This window comes from Neolamprologus brichardi, chromosome 7 (assembly GCF_056152115.1).
Source record: "Neolamprologus brichardi isolate AB-2024 chromosome 7, ASM5615211v1, whole genome shotgun sequence".
Taxonomy (NCBI): Eukaryota; Metazoa; Chordata; class Actinopteri; order Cichliformes; family Cichlidae; genus Neolamprologus; species Neolamprologus brichardi.
The window spans coordinates 13,348,503-13,366,521 of NC_142110.1; the positions used below are offsets into that span (position 1 = coordinate 13,348,503).

Consider the following 18,019-nt stretch of genomic DNA (forward strand, 5'->3'; position numbering starts at 1 on the left):
GAGACCTGAGGCATTGTAGTAGACAGTTAGGCCTTGTTAGAGGGGTAAGGCTGATGTAATACTTTGACACTGTGAACGTGCTACTATATTTTAAAATATTATAATTTCTATTTCATCCCTGCAAGACAAATCATAATATTCCTCCGCTAATTGGTATAGACTTGGGCTGCAACAACTCATTGCACCGTGATTGGCTGGCTCCAGGTTGGTTAGTTAAAAAAAAAAAAAATCCCAAAAACCATTAGATTGTGAGAAAATATCCTGCGGTGATCTTTCCTCGATTTAGATCAGATAGTGGCGTTTGTCTGGCGCTGTAGTGCCCTGTTGGGATGGCGGGACTGAGATGCTAGAGATGTGGAGGAGGGCTTTGAGATAGAGATCTCTGGAGTGGGGTGGGGGTGGAGGTGGAGAGGGATGGTAGCATCAGTGGCTGCAGTGATAAAGCTGAAAGCAGTGGGACGAGCTGGGAGTTCTGTGTCTCTGATGTCTGTGTGTTCTGTCTGTTCTGCTGTGTTGCCCTGTGGTCGGCTCCTGAGGAGAAGGCCAACGATGGATGAGGCCTGTCCCCTCGTTGCTTTTGTCCTCTTAAGGCGGGTGAATCACAGGCCTGTCAACAGCACAACACCACAGCCAAACCGCAACTGAACCCTTTTTCTGTAGCGTATACAGAGGTGCACATGCAGTCGCTGCCACAGCTCCCTGCAGCACAGCGGGCACGTTATGATTCTTTGTGGCCACGGTGGATTTACTCCTGGGTTTTTTAAGGTTCTGAAATATATACGAGGCTTCATGAAGTCAAGTTTTCCAGCGAGGAAAACATCTCCTCGTGTGGCTCAATGAGTCATTGTCGTAATACAAGGCCAATATTAGTGCTCCTGTAGTACATTAAGGCTTATGGGTAACTTTTCTTCTACAGGTTGTGTTTAGGATCCAAAATGACACTCTGTTTACATTGCTGCTTGTGAGGAGTTAAAATGGCCTCCTTGCTTACACACAGACACACACACACACACACACATACATTACAAATCGGTAAATATTCAGCTAATGCTCTGTGGAAGTGAAGATTCAAAAGCCATCGGATGAGATGTTTTTAGAAGCACAGTGCTCTTTCATGTACCGACATGGATCCATGGTGAGGGTGTTGTACGGTGACTTGTGACAGCAACGTTTTTATTTATTTTTTTTCTTCTTCTCTCGTTTCCTTTTCTTCTCCGCAGCTCAAATCGAAATAATTCCCTGCAAGATCTGTGGAGACAAATCATCAGGCATCCATTACGGCGTGATAACATGTGAAGGCTGTAAGGTAAGCATCAAGAGACCGAACCCGGTTGTGCCAAGGGAGGTGGTGTGCCTGCGTGCACGCAAAGGGACAGAAGAGCTCAAAGAGGAAAGACTGGGAACGCCGGGGAAGTGCCGAAAGTTGCTTGCGAGGAAAAAATACGCTTGAAAATGTTGCTGAAGTTTTGCGACGATTTGGAGAGGGACTGCAAAGCAAAGACACGCGGAGTGTGATCATTAAAGTGGTCAAGCACCGCAGAGGACATCACAGAGAACCACAATTAGTAGGACAAAGTCATTCCTCTGCCTTGCTTTGCCTTTCCCTCCCAGGGACGTGTCTTTTGCTGTTTTTGCTTTTGCTGCAGCCTGCTCTTCTTGAAATAAAATGATCAAAAGCACAGTGCTTTGAATTATAGCAGATTGTTGGCTGTTTGCTACAGTGTGTTGCTTCTATTGAAGCCACCTTTTGTACTGTTTCAAATGCACCAACCATTCACAGTGAGAGGAATTTTGTGCTTAGAGTGTATTCTTGTCCCCATGCTTGTCACCAGGCACATCATTAGCATTCCTCAGCCAGCCTGCACCTTTGCTGTTTGCTCCTGGTTATATATGTGCACGTGTGTGTGTGTGCGTGTGTGTGTGTGTGTGTGAAGGAGAGAGAGGCAGACAAGAGAGGGACAGAGAGAGTTTCCTTTCCTGCACTCTTCTCCCTCACATAGGAGCTTGCAGGGACAAAACACTAAAGAATAAACTGCTGAAATCTATCTTTAATGACTGCTAATTAGTCCAGGCAGAGAGGCCTTTAATGATATGTGCGAGTACAAAAGTTTGGACCATAAATCATAGCATTATTAAAGAGTGCTGCTTGTCACTGGCAGTTTTAGTCGGTTTCCATAATGGCTTCTATTATAAAGCAACTTGGCAGCTGTCAGCTGTTTTCTTGTAATTAAACAGCCAATGAGCAGCTAATTAAGACATATGTGTATGGAGCAGTAGAGTGGGGCATGTTAATGATGTGCTGGAATCAATTCATTAAGTCAAAGGATGAGGAATCCGGTCGGTGTGCATTCACAATCCTTTAACACCGCGCATGCCAGTGCTGCGTTAATCAACACTAATAACCATCCACTGTTATCATTCCTTCCCAAACACAACACCCTCATGCTGTACTCACGGTTGAAATGCAGCACTCCTAAGATACTACAGTAGAAAATATAGTCACGGTAGTATTGTTATGTATCAATTTCATATTAATAATTAAAAAAAAAACCCACTTGGAAACAATGAAAATGAGTAATATTTTAAGCTCAGTGGTAAGCAGATCACTTTTTACAGAGCACCTTTTAACATTACTGGTTCTATAAAGCATTTTACAGTGTTTGTTATTCACGCGCACATATCTGAAGATACTTGGAGTTCAGTGACTTTCACGAGGAAGCTTCAGCATATTGAGGACGTTAGCGATTGAACCCACATGATTAGCAGACAAACTTCTCTACAACCTGAGCTACGGCTATGCTATTGACATGGGGCATGAATTGATCCTTCGAGATGAAAACACGACTTCACTCACACAAGTTTTTCCAGTAACCCGAGCTGTTTCTTTGCCCGTCCTCTGTTTAATGCAGGGCTTTTTCAGGAGGAGTCAGCAGAGCAATGCAGCTTACTCCTGTCCCCGTCAGAAGAACTGCTTGATCGACCGCACAAGCCGCAACCGCTGCCAGCACTGCCGGCTGCAGAAGTGCCTGGCAGTGGGCATGTCACGAGATGGTAAGTCCTCTATGGAAGAGGAGAGGCAAGTGGGTGGATTTAGCAGGGTGGCATGGCGAGTGGTGAGATGTGAAGAGCCCCCGGTTCAGGCTCCTGTGTGGGCAAAGGTGTGCTCCGCTAAACCGCCTTTGGATCGATGCTTCAGGGAAGCTGTTGGACACTGACCTCCCCGTAAAGGGAGCAAAAAGAGCTTCCTTGTGGCAGTGAAAATATCAAACTTACTGAGAAGCAGCTCTAATTTACATGATCAAGTCAGTCTATATCTTTTAGCAGCTGTGTATTTGAATCTCGCTGGAGAGACAAAGAAAATCTGTAGGAATGAGATGAGATAATGTCGTTATTCTCAAAGGGGCACAACAGACATTTCCAAAGGAATTCTTGGCACGAGAACATGTTAAGCTGTCAGTCTGTGTTCATTCTCTGCCAGTAGTAGGTGAGCACTATGTCTGTGGGCCTAATTTGTTGCTGTGATAGAAACTAGGTTTGATGAAATACAAGGTTGTTAGAGGTTGTCATTAGTCCTGCTGCAGCTGAGATGCAGTAATGGGATCACACAGGTGGGGGTGTGTGCAGAGGGGCTCCTGCTGTGCCAGGCTGGTCCAAACTAGACTGGGCTTAAGAGATTCTAAGAGTCGAAACACACTGCACTGCACTGTTTTCACAGACAAGTGAAAACTTGAACGGAGTGCAAGCGAAGAGACCGGTACAACTTCATAGACACACATGCACACTTATTAAATTAACACAGAAGTGCATTAGCACCGTGTGCGCAGCTATCCAGTATACATTATTACATGCACGTATGAAGACACACTCGTGTATAAACACACACTCTGGACAGTAGAAGGTGACTCTTACCTTCACTGAACACACCAGAGCCCATCTGCCCGAACTCTCCTCTGCTGTTCCACTCACTTTCCACTGTGCATACACACACACATACACACACTGTGACCGGCTGACTTATTGCCAGGCCCCCAGAACACCGGCCAAGAAGTCTAATTCACAGCACCAATGTTTAGTCTGGAAACCTTAAGGTGGGAGGCAGACACTTGGGCTGTTTGATTGTCTGATAAGCTTTTCTGGTTCCTTTCCACCTTTACCTCTGCGTTTGTGAAGCTTTTCATAATAATCTCTAAATCAATATAATTAATGCTGATCCCCCCACTAGATAAAAATACGTTGTAAATGAATGGGAATAACCCGTGGCTAAAATATATGGTGTGCTGCTTTCTGATAGTAAAGCACAGTTTATAGATGAAGGGTAATTAAATTGCCTAAGACTTTAATTTCTTCCCAAAAAATTCCCAAACGTGTGAGAAAACTCAATCTGTGCAATTCCGCTGTATTTCCTAGAGACGAGTGTCAGTATACTTAAAGATGAGGCAAAAGAGAATGGCATATAATTTAAAATCTTTTACTAGGTTTGAAAAAAATAATAGTATCGAGTGTTTTCGCCTAGATGGACTGCTTTGGGGAAGTGTTGAAATGAATGCGAGTTTTCTTCAGCTTGAGTGTAGGCAAGCTTTTGCCTGACACAGCATCCATATGGTGAAACCGAGAGCACAGGAGAGGGGAGAAAGTGGCTCGACTGTAAATTACAGCAAATCAAAACGGTACAAATCAAATCAAAACTGGTAAATATCTAACAATATATTTATTTATTTCATGATTTAATTGGTTACTTTAATGTAAGGCATTTGGGGGAGAGTGCTTTGATAAAACACTGATTCTCAAAAAACAGTGATAATCTATGTACGCCCAACCCACTAGTAAAACTAGTAGTGGTTCACAATCACTTGACTGTGAATACAATAAGTAAATTAAATTTAGTACATTTGTTTTACTTGATGCAAAGATCCTTCATAGAAAGTGCCACCAATTCTGAGTGTTTTGTTAGCTCTCACACTTGTCTTGTCCTGCTAATTACAGCAGTGAAGTTTGGTCGGATGTCAAAGAAGCAGCGAGACAGCCTATACGCTGAGGTCCAGAAGCACCGGCTGCAGCAGCAGCAACGTGACCACCAACAACAGCCTGGGGAGGCGGAGCCGCTCACACCTAGCTACGGCCTCTCTGCCAGTGGCCTCACGGAGCTTCACGATGACCTCAGCGGCTACATGGATGGTCATACTCCTGATGGGAGCAAACCAGACTCAGCTGTCAGCAGCTTCTACCTGGACATTCAGCCATCTCCTGACCAGTCAGGCCTGGACATCAACGGCATCAAGCCGGAGCCCATCTGCGACTTTGCCCCAGGCTCTGGCTTCTTCCCCTACTGCTCCTTCACCAATGGAGAAACCTCCCCCACCGTGTCCATGGCTGAACTAGGTAAGGAGCAGCAGCGAGAGAGAGGGAGAGGCAAAAGGAGACAGCAAAATGAAGGAGAGGGGGGGAACAACTCAACCGTGGGGCAAACGACACAAAGGTTGCTTAAAATAGCAGGAGGTTGGAGACTCATCTCCAACACTCATTAAAAGAGCCTCTTTTTTGTAATTAGTTTCCATTAATTAGGGCCAATCAGGATCCAGCAGGGCAGGCGTCTGGGGAAATCATTTTTTTAGGCTCCCCTGTGCCTAGGAACTCCTTTTAACAGATGTGTTTTCAAAACCATTTAAATTCTTATACTCAATATTTCTCTCAGAGAAAATGTGACCTTTGTTTCAGTGAGTAACGTGGCACCCCTCCTCCTTTCCATGCATTTGTGTCATAACTAGATTGGCTTTCCCTCAACCTTAAGCTATGAGCTTCCTGCAGGCAGTAAAAGGAAATGTCAACAAGCCTTTTCCCAGTCAAAAAAAGCCCACGCGTATCCGCCTCTCCTCCTTCATGAAGGCTCAGTAAATAAATCTTCTTTTCCTGTGGCATATTTCATCAGTGAGGTCTTCACTTTCACATAGCCTTGTGAGAAACATTCGAATCTCAACTGTGATCTTGCGGGTTTGTGACTGTGCTTGTGTTTCAGAACACCTGGCCCAGAACATTTCTAAGTCACACATGGAGACATGTCAGTATCTGAGAGAGGAGCTGCAGCAGATGACCTGGCAGGCTTTCCTGCAAGAGGAGGTGGAGAGCTACCAGAACAAGGTATCTTTACCACCGCTGTGCCTTTCTGGGTCTCCACAGCAGTTACAGTAATCAGAATCATTGTTTTAAAGTAGATAACCCATTCTCTGTCCTATCTGTTCTTAGCCCCGGGAAGTCATGTGGCAGCTGTGCGCTATCAAAATAACAGAGGCCATTCAGTATGTGGTGGAGTTTGCCAAGCGCATCGACGGCTTCATGGAGCTGTGTCAGAACGATCAGATAGTGCTGCTGAAAGCAGGTATGACAGCTTGTCAACATGGCCTGTTGCCGTCAAACTCACCCACCACTACCAGCCCCTCCACCCCTCTCCTCTGGCATTGTCACAAGGGCGTAGCTGACCTGACTGCACAAAGCCCTCTTCTTCACACGCACAGACAGTGTCACAGAGAGGAGACCCCACCCCGCCTGCTTTCCCTCACCGTCTCTGTCTCTCCCCGTTTGCCTCCGTTCATTACATACATAACAAAGGCAGACACAGCATTAGATAAGTCATGTGTTCCCGAGCTCAGATAATACCTATCATGCCTGCCGCCATTTCTCTCTCCTTTTCTCAAGCACCAGCGATGTCTGTTTAAACTTCTCTTAAGAGGATGCACTCACAGAATTGTGTATATATAACCCTGCTATGGCTCTTTGCACACAGTCACCTATATTTATAGACAAATACAGACACACATCTACCTCACATCCAGCAAACAAACAGCTCTCCCGGGTCCTTCCCTGGGTGTTTCTTTACATTAGCACAGCCCGTACGAATAACGAAATACAGAGCGAGATCCCTTGTCAGACATGACATTTTAAAACAGTAGCATCTCCCTTGGAGGCAATAATGGCTTCAGTTACATTTTCTTGATCCTCTTATCCACTCCCACAGAGTGGTGCAAATTATACAACACAATAAACACCTATCTATCTAAATAAAGGTTGAATGAATAAGCACTGTCACCAATGAATGGAGTACAATTTTTTATCAGGCACGTCATTATGGAAGAATAGCCTTCTGTCGATGATGTTTTCATCTGCAGAGGCTTTTTTTTTCTCCTTCACTCTGACAGCAGGCTTCTTTATTTCAAAGTGGTTGTGTTAGTCATATTGTAGAAGATTAGCACAAAGCTAAATCATGTGTTTTGCATGCCTGACTGATGTGTAACTGTTGGGATAAAGAAAAAAAACAGAAATAACAAAGCTCAGATTCAGCATCTTATTCCTGTCTGTCTCCACAGGCTCTTTGGAAGTTGTGTTTGTCAGAATGTGCCGTGCCTTTGACACGCAAAACAACACAGTCTATTTTGATGGAAAATATGCTGGACCTGATGTGTTCAAGTCATTAGGTAAGTGGAGTGTGTGTGTGTGTGTGTGTGCACTCATGCATTTGAATGACTGTGCATGTGTGTATTTTTGTGCTGCTGTGTTTGTGTGAGTGTGTTTAGTTGGTTTTTTTTTTTTTTTTTACAGTGTATTACTCCTTTCTTTGTTGTAACAGCCAAAATTAGAGTCTGCTGTTCTGTTCTGCACAATGCTGAACGCCTCGAAGCAAACACTCATCCCTTCCTCACCTGGCATTGCTGTCTTTTCGGCGGTTATTTATGGTAAAACAGAGATCTTAGTGAGGCTCTGCTGCATATGGCTCCTGTAACTGTGGAATAAATAAAGCCAGACGGAGTGTCTTTAGGGAGAGTGCTATCAAAACTATCATTGATAGCCTGACATAAAACATCTCAGGCGAAAGCAAATAGAATTTGTGTCAGACTGCCATATTACTGCTAAGATGTCCCACCGTGGATTTTTCCAGCTACCTTTTGACAAAAAAAAAAAAAATGGAAATGCATTCCATAGTGGCTGAAAAAGTGGAGAATTCTGTTTCTCATTGTGAGTTTGCATTCACTATCGCTGTGTTTGTATACGAGTGAGCATGTGTGTGTGTGTGTGTACTATACCAGTGTCCTATGAATTCTGTGCCGAGAGGTCCACAGTGGGGGAGGCAGAGTGATGGGCTTCCCGAGCTGCCGTGGCATCCGCCTGTCTCTCTCTATCTCCGATAATTGATTTAACTAAAAGCCTCAATAGTGACCTCATTTTGGCTTGCATAACGCCACCCAACTGCCAAAAGTGACTCGTCTGGGAGGCAAAACTCAGTAAAAGCATTGCCTGTTCTGCTTAAGACGCTCCCATGTGCTGTCAGCACGCCGCTCTTTTTCATTTCTCCCCCTTTCCTCTCCCCTCCCCGTGTGCCTCTCTCCCAATAAAGATCAAGAGTGAATGTTGTTCTTTGGTCTTCCTTATCCTAAGCCCCCTCTCTCTGTCCTTTGCTGCGGCAGGCTGTGACGACTTGATCAGCTCCGTCTTCGAGTTTGGGAAAAACTTGTGTTCTATGCACCTGTCTGAGGATGAGATCGCCCTGTTCTCCGCCTTTGTGTTGATGTCTGCTGGTAGGTGTCATTCACGGTGCAAAGAGAGGGGGAAAAGAAGGCAAACATACGTTCACCACAATAATGAACACACTGTTGCAGTCCTATTTTTTTCCTGATAATTAAAATCTTGCATTGCAAGAATCGTGTTTGGCTTTGAAGAGCCCCGCATGTGTTTTACAGCCACATAAAGATGTGACTATTTTCCTTCCAGACCGGTCCTGGCTGCAGGAGAAGGTGAAGGTGGAAAAACTCCAGCAGAAGATCCAGCTGGCCCTCCAGCACGTCCTGCAGAAGAACCACAGAGAGGACGGTATACTTACAAAGGTACAGTGCATACAGAACACACTTCATCCGTTATCCCCGAAAGCTGGAATTCCCTGCTGTTGTAGCAATTTAATCTTACACTGCTTAGGATCTTTATCCACTGGCCTTGAAACATTTTTAACCCCAGTAGATTAAATGAACCCAGATTTCGGAGGAAACATTCATAATGTGACATGAAATACCTCTTTTATCAGTATGTGCTTTGTTATCAGCTACACCGGCTCCTTAATATAAAGTGTCAAGTTTTCCTTGTGCCTGAGCGCTTGTCTCAATATTTACAAGTCTGTTTGCCCCTGCGTGAGACGGAATACACTGTAGGGAGGAATGTTTTTCACTACCATTGCTCCATGTCCTTGCCTCCCTGTGAATCTAAACAGCCTGTCTCCTCTCTCTCCACAGTTGATATGCAAAGTGTCGACACTGCGGGCGCTGTGCAGTAGGCATACAGAGAAGCTTACAGCTTTCAAAGCAATATACCCAGACATTGTGCGTGCCCACTTCCCCCCGTTATACAAGGAGCTGTTTGGATCAGACTTTGAGCAGTCCATGCCCGTTGACGGGTAGCAACCCTGCCAGGTGCCAGTGTGCCCACCGTAGGGGAATGTGGAGGAGGAATCTGAGACACTTTACTGGTGCCCTGCACACACCAGACCGGACAGATGGCACGCTGTTCAACTTCTTCTTTTACATTGGAGGGTAGGGCTTGGGGAGTTGATTGTCAAGGTTTACCATATTGAATCTAGTTCTCTTTGTAAGAATTGTGGGACCCGACACCCCACGGGACATGAAGAGGAGATAGGAACAAATCATTTCTGTTTGGTTGAACTTGACCCTCTTATGCGCTTTTCTAACCCAATTCTCTTCATTCGTCGTTGTTTTCACTTGATTAACTGCATCACCCCCTATCATTCTCCCTTGTTTTTTTGTTATCTGCACACCTGGCTTCTAATCATTATGAACAATTAATGAGACACCTTTGAAGAAAAAGAAAAGAAAAGCTGAAGACCTCTTCATTTAGAGGATGACCACATCAGTATTATTTCCCAGGTTACACTCCCGTAACAGTTCTGCTTTCTTCCCATGGTCAAACCTGTCACCTTTTTACGCAGAAAAAGTGACAACAACAGCAACAACAACAAAAAAAAAAAGATAAACGCGCACACTTTGGTCAAGTTCAGCCTCTTTTCTCTTGTGCTCAAGCCGTATCGTTTGGGATGACGCAGTGCTTGGGATGAAAACTCACGGCGACTTCGAGGGAGGTTCCATTGGCATGCCGTTGCAATCGGCACCTCTCTGTGGACAATCGTTTAAAAGAGAGAGAAAAAAAAAAGAAACCTAGAATTCTGGTAATTCTAATGAAAACGCAATGATTTAAGTTGTCAAAGACTCCATCCACCATTGTTGCATAGTGAAACCATGTAAGGCCATCTGCTATTAATCCTTCTCTGGACAGGTGCCCTGGAGAAGCACAGGGCGCCAATACAATGAAAAGGGTCCATTCCACCTGTTTTATAATGTACTACAGGGTATATGGTCATAAGTACTTACTATACAGAAAAAAGTAATGTTTATAGAATCTATTTTAAATAACATGTATGATATTAGTAGTTAGACCATTCTTAATTGTTGAATTGATAAGGCACTTTTATTTACACCGTTCTTTAATTTAAGACTTGTATATTTACCTAGTGATGTGTTGCATGTGCACAAGAAATACAAGTTGAATCATGGATACAGAGGTTAGTCCCGGGAGCTGCAGATGTTACTGGTCTACTGGAAGCGTACGGGATGTCTGTTAGGGTGGCTGGCGTGGCTGCCGGGTTGGCGAACAAAAGAGGCGTGGATGAGAAGGCAGGTTAAAGACACTCCGTCGCTTGTTTTCGCAACAACTGCCAGTGCGACGCCTGTCAAAATGTAGCTGTGATACTCCTCTGAGGGGAGCATGCACAAACATAAAAAATAATACAAAAAAACAAAACAAAACAACCTCGCGGTGATGTTTTGTTTTTGTTGTGAACAGATCTGGATTTCATGGCATCTGTTTCAAGTTTTTGAAAATACAAGAAAACTGAGGTGTGCTCGGGTGACAGATTTTGGGGATTTTTATTTTTTTTTACTAAACATTTGCTTCTCATTGTACTGTGAAAATCTGTACATTTTTCTTTAAGGCTATAAATCAACCCAAATAGCCATGTGGTTGGACTGGGAAACTCACATGCAGTCTCTAATCCAATTGTTCCATCTAGTGGAAGATAAAGATACAGCAAGCGAGTTAACAGCCCAATGGCAAGAGACCCCGGGGTCTAACCTAAAAAGCACATTTACGAGCCTCTGTAAGAACATTTTCAGCGTCTTTATCTGCCTTCTCACTGCAGTCTCAGCCCGGCAACGCCACGACAGGACACAGAAGAAACAGTGAAGGGAAAGTGAATATTCAAAGCCTTGTCTGGTTGTAAAGCTTCTATTTTTGTAACTTGTTTTGGTTAATAAACTCACGAAAGAGAACGAGGGAGAGAAAAAGATGTCAGGTAGCACTTAACTATATCCCTGCAATAATTAGACTAGCTGTTGTTCGTATGATTAGGGGAGAAGCATAAAAATGGTAGGACAAGTGCTATTTTCAGAATGCTTTGTTGTTGTGCTTCTGTTTTTGTTGAGTGTGTCTTTTTTGTCAGTGTGGTAGTAAAGTGGTAGAAAAAAGAAAAAAAAACAAACAACCCTGGATGTGCCAAACAATAGTCGTTGCTTCCGCTTTTCCAGTCTACTCGTCTATAATGTAGAATGGATTCCTAAGACATTCCAGCAATCTCAGTAGCGGCTTTTAGAAAAATCGTTAAGAACAAACAAAAAAAAAAAAGAACAAAAAAAAAAAGAAAATACTAGAAAAAAATGATATCCCTTTAGAAACCCGACAAAGCATGTTAACACATCTGTCACCAGTCTGTCTGTAACATTGAATCCAGTTGTTTTGTCTTTTTTTTTGGTTTGTTTGTTTGTTGTTGTTTTCCTTTTGTTTGCACACTATCATTCCTCTACCGTGCAATTTGCGCGAGGCGTTAATGCCTTGCGCTGTCACCCCTCAGGGAAGAGTTTCTTCTGTGCTTTTCTGTTTGAATTCATTAGATTTATAGTTTAGTAGATATTTTTTCTTTCTATCGTTCGTTCTTTTTTTTTTTTTCAGGGACGTTCCATGAGAAGTGGTTGAAAATTCCGATTTGAAAATTCATCACAGAGTTGTTCAGAATTTCACATTATTGATGTCCTTAAAGGGCCTCCAGCCAAGTCGATTAATAAAAACAAATCTTCTTTGTAAAAGAAAAACCCATCAAACCCCATCGCATTTACAAAGTGTAGTTTTTCAGTACACGGCATATTTCTTTCACGCACACAAAATAATTTAAAAAAAAATCTGTTTTGGTTTAAAACGGTGTCATCAGGGTCTTTATGAATAATAACCCTCTTTGTTAGGAAACCAAATATTCTTATGCAATACTAAATCTGTTGTGTTTTGGGTTGTTAGTAAATATGCTGTACCTAAGTAATAATATCTGTTAACGATCCAATGCTATTTTGGATATGCACAAGCCCTGTACGACTAGAAAACCTCAGTCTCAAAGCAAAAGAAACCCAGTCTGGAACACTGCTAGACAATCCGGTGTTGAGAGGCCCGGCGGCCCGGCAAGAGCAGCAAAAAGGATTAGGTGCGAACGCTCAGGGAGGTAACAGGTAGACCGAAGAAACGGCTCGCTTTCCTCTGGAGTCGCGGAGCATTTCATTAATTTTGTTTTTGTTTTTTTTGGTGAATTTATGAGATTTTTTGGAAATCTCTCAAAAGCACTCAAATGATGAGAGGAGCTTGGCTGAACTTTTTCTATTTTATTTTTAATTATTGTTTTTTTTGGCGTAGCACACTGAACTTTTTGTCAGAAAATAATGAGAAAATTGAGATTTGGCTGATTCTTTGTCAATTCTTTTCATTTTGTTTGTTTGTTTCTTGAAGATTATTTCTTCTTCAAACGTTATGTGATCACGTAAACAATATTCTGTCAAACATGGTCAGCCTAAGGTCTGCCACTAAAAAGGGGTTCTTATCTCGTAAAATGTGCTGTTTTGTTTTTCATTTTAGTCGAGTAGCTGGTAATGTGCTCTACAATGTATAACAAGCAATATGCCTTGTGTTATAATTACGGGTCTCTACAGTGCAGCCATCATCCTTTTTCAATTGACTTTATTCATACAGTTGATTTTTGTTTCCTCTTTTTCTGAACAAAAAGACGTAATAAAGCCCCGTCACTCTATTTTTTAATCTTCTTAAGGTTCCGATAGAGGGAAGATTGCAGGAAACGGTCACCAAACACACAGATGCTTGTGTATAACTATAAACTACGCCTTTACACGGGCCTGAAAAGTGATGTCTTTCTGTATATTCTCATTCGAGATATCCCACTTTAAGCGAGGGATCGATGCTACTTGTGCTATTCAATCAGTGTATAGTATACAGTAAAATGTGCTGGTCCTTTTGTCTCTGCTCTGTTGTCTGTAAAAAGCAATAGTGTGTGCGTGTGTGTGTGTCTGTCTGTTCTCACAGTATGTGAATATTTTAAAAAAAAAACCCAGACAAGGCTTTAATAATTACAGAGGAACAGGGTCATGTGGATGAAGAGGTTTTGATCTTTTTTTTATTTATTTTTTTTACATTTTCTAACAAAAAAGAAGCAAAAAGGTTTTGAGGAATGCTGAGCTCGATCCATCCATAATAGTTGTAGATTTTAAAAAGCATGACATAACGCCTTCGACAATTCACAGGTCTCAAAAGAAAAATTTTTTCGCTATCAGTTTGTTGGTCCAAGCCTAAATTGAAATGAACCGAGCCAAAATGTGCACTGTAGATTGCGTCTTCGACCGTAAATTGTGAAGACCGGCGTTATGTCACGCTTGAGGTTGCCGGTGTGTCGCCCAGAATTGTGAGTCAGTCGTCGCATTTTAACAAAACCCATTTTCCAAAGCACAGGTGATAAGACTTTATGATTAAAGTTACGTTTTAAGAATATAGTTTAAAAATAACGAGACAAAACAATGAAAAGCAACTTTTAGCCATAATCGAATGTCAAGCAATAATATATGTCTGTGTATTATTTTTCATTCTTTTGTGCATAATAAGTCTTTGAACATCTGCATGTAAATACACCTCTTATTTATCGCCATTGGGTTCGGTTTTATTTTTGTGTTGATTTTGTGGATGTTTTCTCTTTTTTTTTTATGTTTCATCTGTACATTTGACCAGTTCTGTTCCCAGGTGGAGAACTAAGAACTTGACACGGCCTGTGTGCTGTATATCTTATTTTCTCACTCTCTCTCCCTCATTCTCTGCTGTTTATTCACCATATTTAATATTATTATTGATCACATGTATAAAGGTAGCTTTGTAACTTCTGTCTGTATAGGGTAAGAGGAAAATACTGCTACTAAGGCCTACCCAGTGAAAAAAAAAATTTATCTGTTTATCAATGACATCATATTGTACGATAACTCTGTTTCTACTTTGCTTCCCTCCTTTAGGATTAGTTTGATAGCGATAGGGCGTGCTGACATTTATTTTGTGTTGCCCTGATGTGTGGTGCTAGGTAAGTTAATTTTGTGAACCAAGTATTGATTCCTAAGCCAGGCCGCCCTATTAGTTCATTGATTTCATCGCATATTAATGTATTATTGATATTAGGACTCAACGAATAATGATAATGATAATGATAATGATAATAATGAAAATGAAAATGATAGTGGTAAAATTACCCAGCCAGTACCTGTATCAGTGTGCTAGACTTGGGATAAGGCACTTATTTCCTTCTGACTTATAGCAAAGCTAGTATCTGCGAATTAACAAGCTTATTAAGGTCGCTTTTCTGGTTTGTGGAAGAATTATAATATTCAAACTGAAACAGCAGTATTGGATTTTTTTGTCCTTTTTCCTTTGTGTGATTGTAAAGAAAAAAACACTCACTGAGGCTAGTTAGTTTGTCAGGTTTTAAGATACTATTTACCTCCCCGTGTCTGCATTGTTCTTCACCTGATGCAGGGAAGTGGTGCTTGTATTTCATTTTACAGAGCCTCGGTGTATGCTTTTGTTATTCCCCATTTTAAGACTATCCTGATCCTGAAGCAGCGGTTTCTCCAGAACCAATGGCACAAGCCTTTTTGCACCACACTGAAGTGTTAAAATGTACACGAGAGGATTGCCATTTGAAGACAAAGTTGACCTTTTTTCTTTTCTCTCGACTCTGTAGCAAATATCAGTAAGAATATGCTTGCAATAATACACGACGTATCACACTGAGTGCCTCTCGGTGTAACAAAATGCATACATGGTTTTGATTGTCCTTTTTTGTTGTTGTTTTTGTGGTTTTTCCAGATGTGTACTGAAGTGACAATGTATTTTGTACATGAGGGGGAATTGTCGCTCGCTCATGCTTAAAATGTTTGGGTTTTTGTTTTGTTTTTTTCAAACTCTCTCTCTTCATGTGTTGTTAATTCTTTTTCGCGTGGGTTGTTGTTGAAGGGTTCCGATGTGTAGATGGTCTGTTTAGAGTGTACACGTCACCCCTCGCGTCGTTTCGGAAACATAACTGGGAACGTCGCTTCTTGTTGGTCGACAAATGCTCGCGGACGATATTACAGAAGTGTTCTCCTGCACATTGTTTTGATTTTTCTGGTCGAGCAAAAAAAAAAAAAAAAAGAACTAAACAAACAAAAAATACCTAACAGAAAGTCCACATTTCTTCATTTTCTGTTAGTGTTAAATCTTCTTTTTATTTCACTGAGGATGGAAGATTTACTAATGCATTGTATATTAAGTATTTGTATGTGTTTGTAAAACAGACATACGATACATCTGGATTTCTTTAATGTTCTGTGTTCAATGTGCCCTCGGTCTGTTGGGGTAATTTAACATGAAAATGGGGTGGGTGCGTGGGGGAGGGTGGAGCAAGGGTGGCTTCTTTTCTTTTTTTTCCACGCAAAAGCAGTACAAATTACGGAAAAAGCCGAAACTAGTGTGTGGTTGTCACAAATTTCTAAGTCACATGTTTGCTACTGATGTAAAATGGGGACAGATGATCATGTACCTTTTTATCCAGCTCTTTTGAACTCTCTTTAGCAGGTAGTCTATTCACAAACGTAGTTTTGCTCCTTCTTGTCTGATTCTTAAATATGAAAATAAGTATTTTGATTCATTTTGTAAATACGGCTGTAAAGAAAAATAAGAAATTTAATGTTGTCTTTTAAATACTTTTCATTCTAATATGAATGTTGTTATATTGTACTTAGAAACTGTACCTTTAATATTACCTTTATTAAAAGTGCATTGGACACATCGATTTTAGATGTGCTTTATGTGCTGTTATCCCATAATAAAATTTACCGCTTGTAATGGGCTCTGTTTTTTCCCTGGCTGTTTATCTGTCTCCTGTTGTCTGCTCTCTGTATTCAGCTCACGCTAGAAAAGTTAAACTGCACGTTCTGCCGTTACTTAATCAGAGTGACGAGCCTCACTCCACTAGAAACTTTTCTTAATGACTGAATTATGTGGACAATACCCAGATCCAAATAAATCTGTGGTGACTAAAAGAATGTAAAATCTGAAGCTTCTCCAGAAATCTGGATAATCATTTCACTTGTATTAATTATTTTATTGAATGACTCTTTATACATTTTTCATTAAATGTTTTCCATGTAATACATTTTAGATTTTGATTAAGCATTATTAACTGCAAAACTGTGGAATAATATCCAACATTTCAGATTGTTTTTCTATATGTGCTTACAGTCATGTGAACTCTATGCAGGCCTGTGCAAAGTTAAATGCACCCTTGTTGCTTCCATAGGAGTTTAGAGGCTCATCAAATGCACTTAATTAACTGAGCATCAGCAAATGTGATCACCTCTATAAAAGCAATGATGGCAGTTTTCTGACCTGCAGCATTTCGTTGTGTGTTAATACAACAGCATAATCTTCACAGGTGTGGACATCCTAACAAATGCAAACCTCAGAGAAAAGAAAACAAGAATTACTCAGACTCTACAGGACTCAGTATGTTAAATATTAAAGTTTTTGACAGTACAATTAGAAAAAGGCTGAATATTTATGGCTTGTTTGGACTGGTGGCCAGAAGAAAGACTTTTCTCCATAAAAACAACACGACAGAATGCCTTAAGTTTGCAAAGCTGCATCTGAACAAACCACAAGACTTCTGGAACAAAGTCTTCTGGACAGACAAGATCAGAAAGGCTGTAAAAATAAATTAATCAAGGCATTGCAAATGGGACTTTAACGGAGCTTTGCCTGCAAATCAATGAACTGAAGCAATTTTGTAAAGAAGAGTGAGCAGAAATTCTTTAACAATGATACGAGACTGATAGTCATACAAAAAATGATTTCTTTAAGTTATTGCTGCTAAAGGTGGTTCCTCGGGCAACAAAATATCTATATGGACGCCAGAGTTCAATGGAAAAAGCAAGTCTCTTGATTTTAGTAAAGACCAATAGAAGGGTTTAAGTTTGTCAAATGTTAAATAGTGCTATTACTTTTGGTGTTTTTGATCTTGGTTTTTATACACCTCAGCAGAGTAGTGGAGCATGTAAGCTGCATTCAGGTTAATGCCTGAGACCGCTGTGGATATGAGCAAGAGATCCAGATAGGTCTCCCTATAATTATCTGTACTAGAGCTGGGACTCGTATCTCCAGATATAATAAGATTTTACAGACCCCAAGATAGCAACTAACAGCAGTCTCAGAAACCACGCAGAGACGGGGCTCAGGACTGGACAGCAAGGGTTCTTTGGACATTATTATTACATGAAGGGAATTACCTGCTTGCAGCAAAATTAGAATACAGCATGCTCTTTTCCCCTCACTTTGCTGAAAAAAGGTCTTCCTTAATTCAAAGTAAGGAGAGTTATTTGTAAACAGACACCATGGAGGCTGTAGAGTTAGGCTGTTGGCGTGAACACACATTCAAGAGTATTTTTCTTTTTCATAGATGGGCAGGGAAACTGTTACCGAGCACTAAAGCAAAGCTGCAAAGAAATGTCATCTTATTTGTAACCAAATACACTCACACAAAAAAATAATAAAATCGATTGATTAATAGTTACCA

At 41.3% G+C, this 18,019-nt stretch overlaps 1 protein-coding gene across 2 annotated transcripts in view; it reads left to right on the top strand.

Annotated features, from left to right (window-relative positions):
- The window catches only part of roraa (RAR-related orphan receptor A, paralog a), a 191,827-nt gene extending 175,534 nt beyond the window's left edge, over positions 1–16,293 (top strand). For both annotated transcript variants that reach the window (XM_006789317.3, XM_006789318.3), the window contains 9 exons: positions 1,221–1,306; positions 2,910–3,051; positions 4,984–5,379; positions 6,014–6,135; positions 6,241–6,373; positions 7,359–7,466; positions 8,454–8,564; positions 8,758–8,870; positions 9,270–16,293. In XM_006789317.3, coding sequence (XP_006789380.1) covers positions 1,221–1,306; positions 2,910–3,051; positions 4,984–5,379; positions 6,014–6,135; positions 6,241–6,373; positions 7,359–7,466; positions 8,454–8,564; positions 8,758–8,870; positions 9,270–9,434 — 1,376 coding nt within the window. In that variant the 3' untranslated portion in view covers positions 9,435–16,293. The remainder of the gene's footprint in view (positions 1–1,220; positions 1,307–2,909; positions 3,052–4,983; positions 5,380–6,013; positions 6,136–6,240; positions 6,374–7,358; positions 7,467–8,453; positions 8,565–8,757; positions 8,871–9,269) is intronic.
- Positions 16,294–18,019: the final 1,726 nt, after the last annotated feature.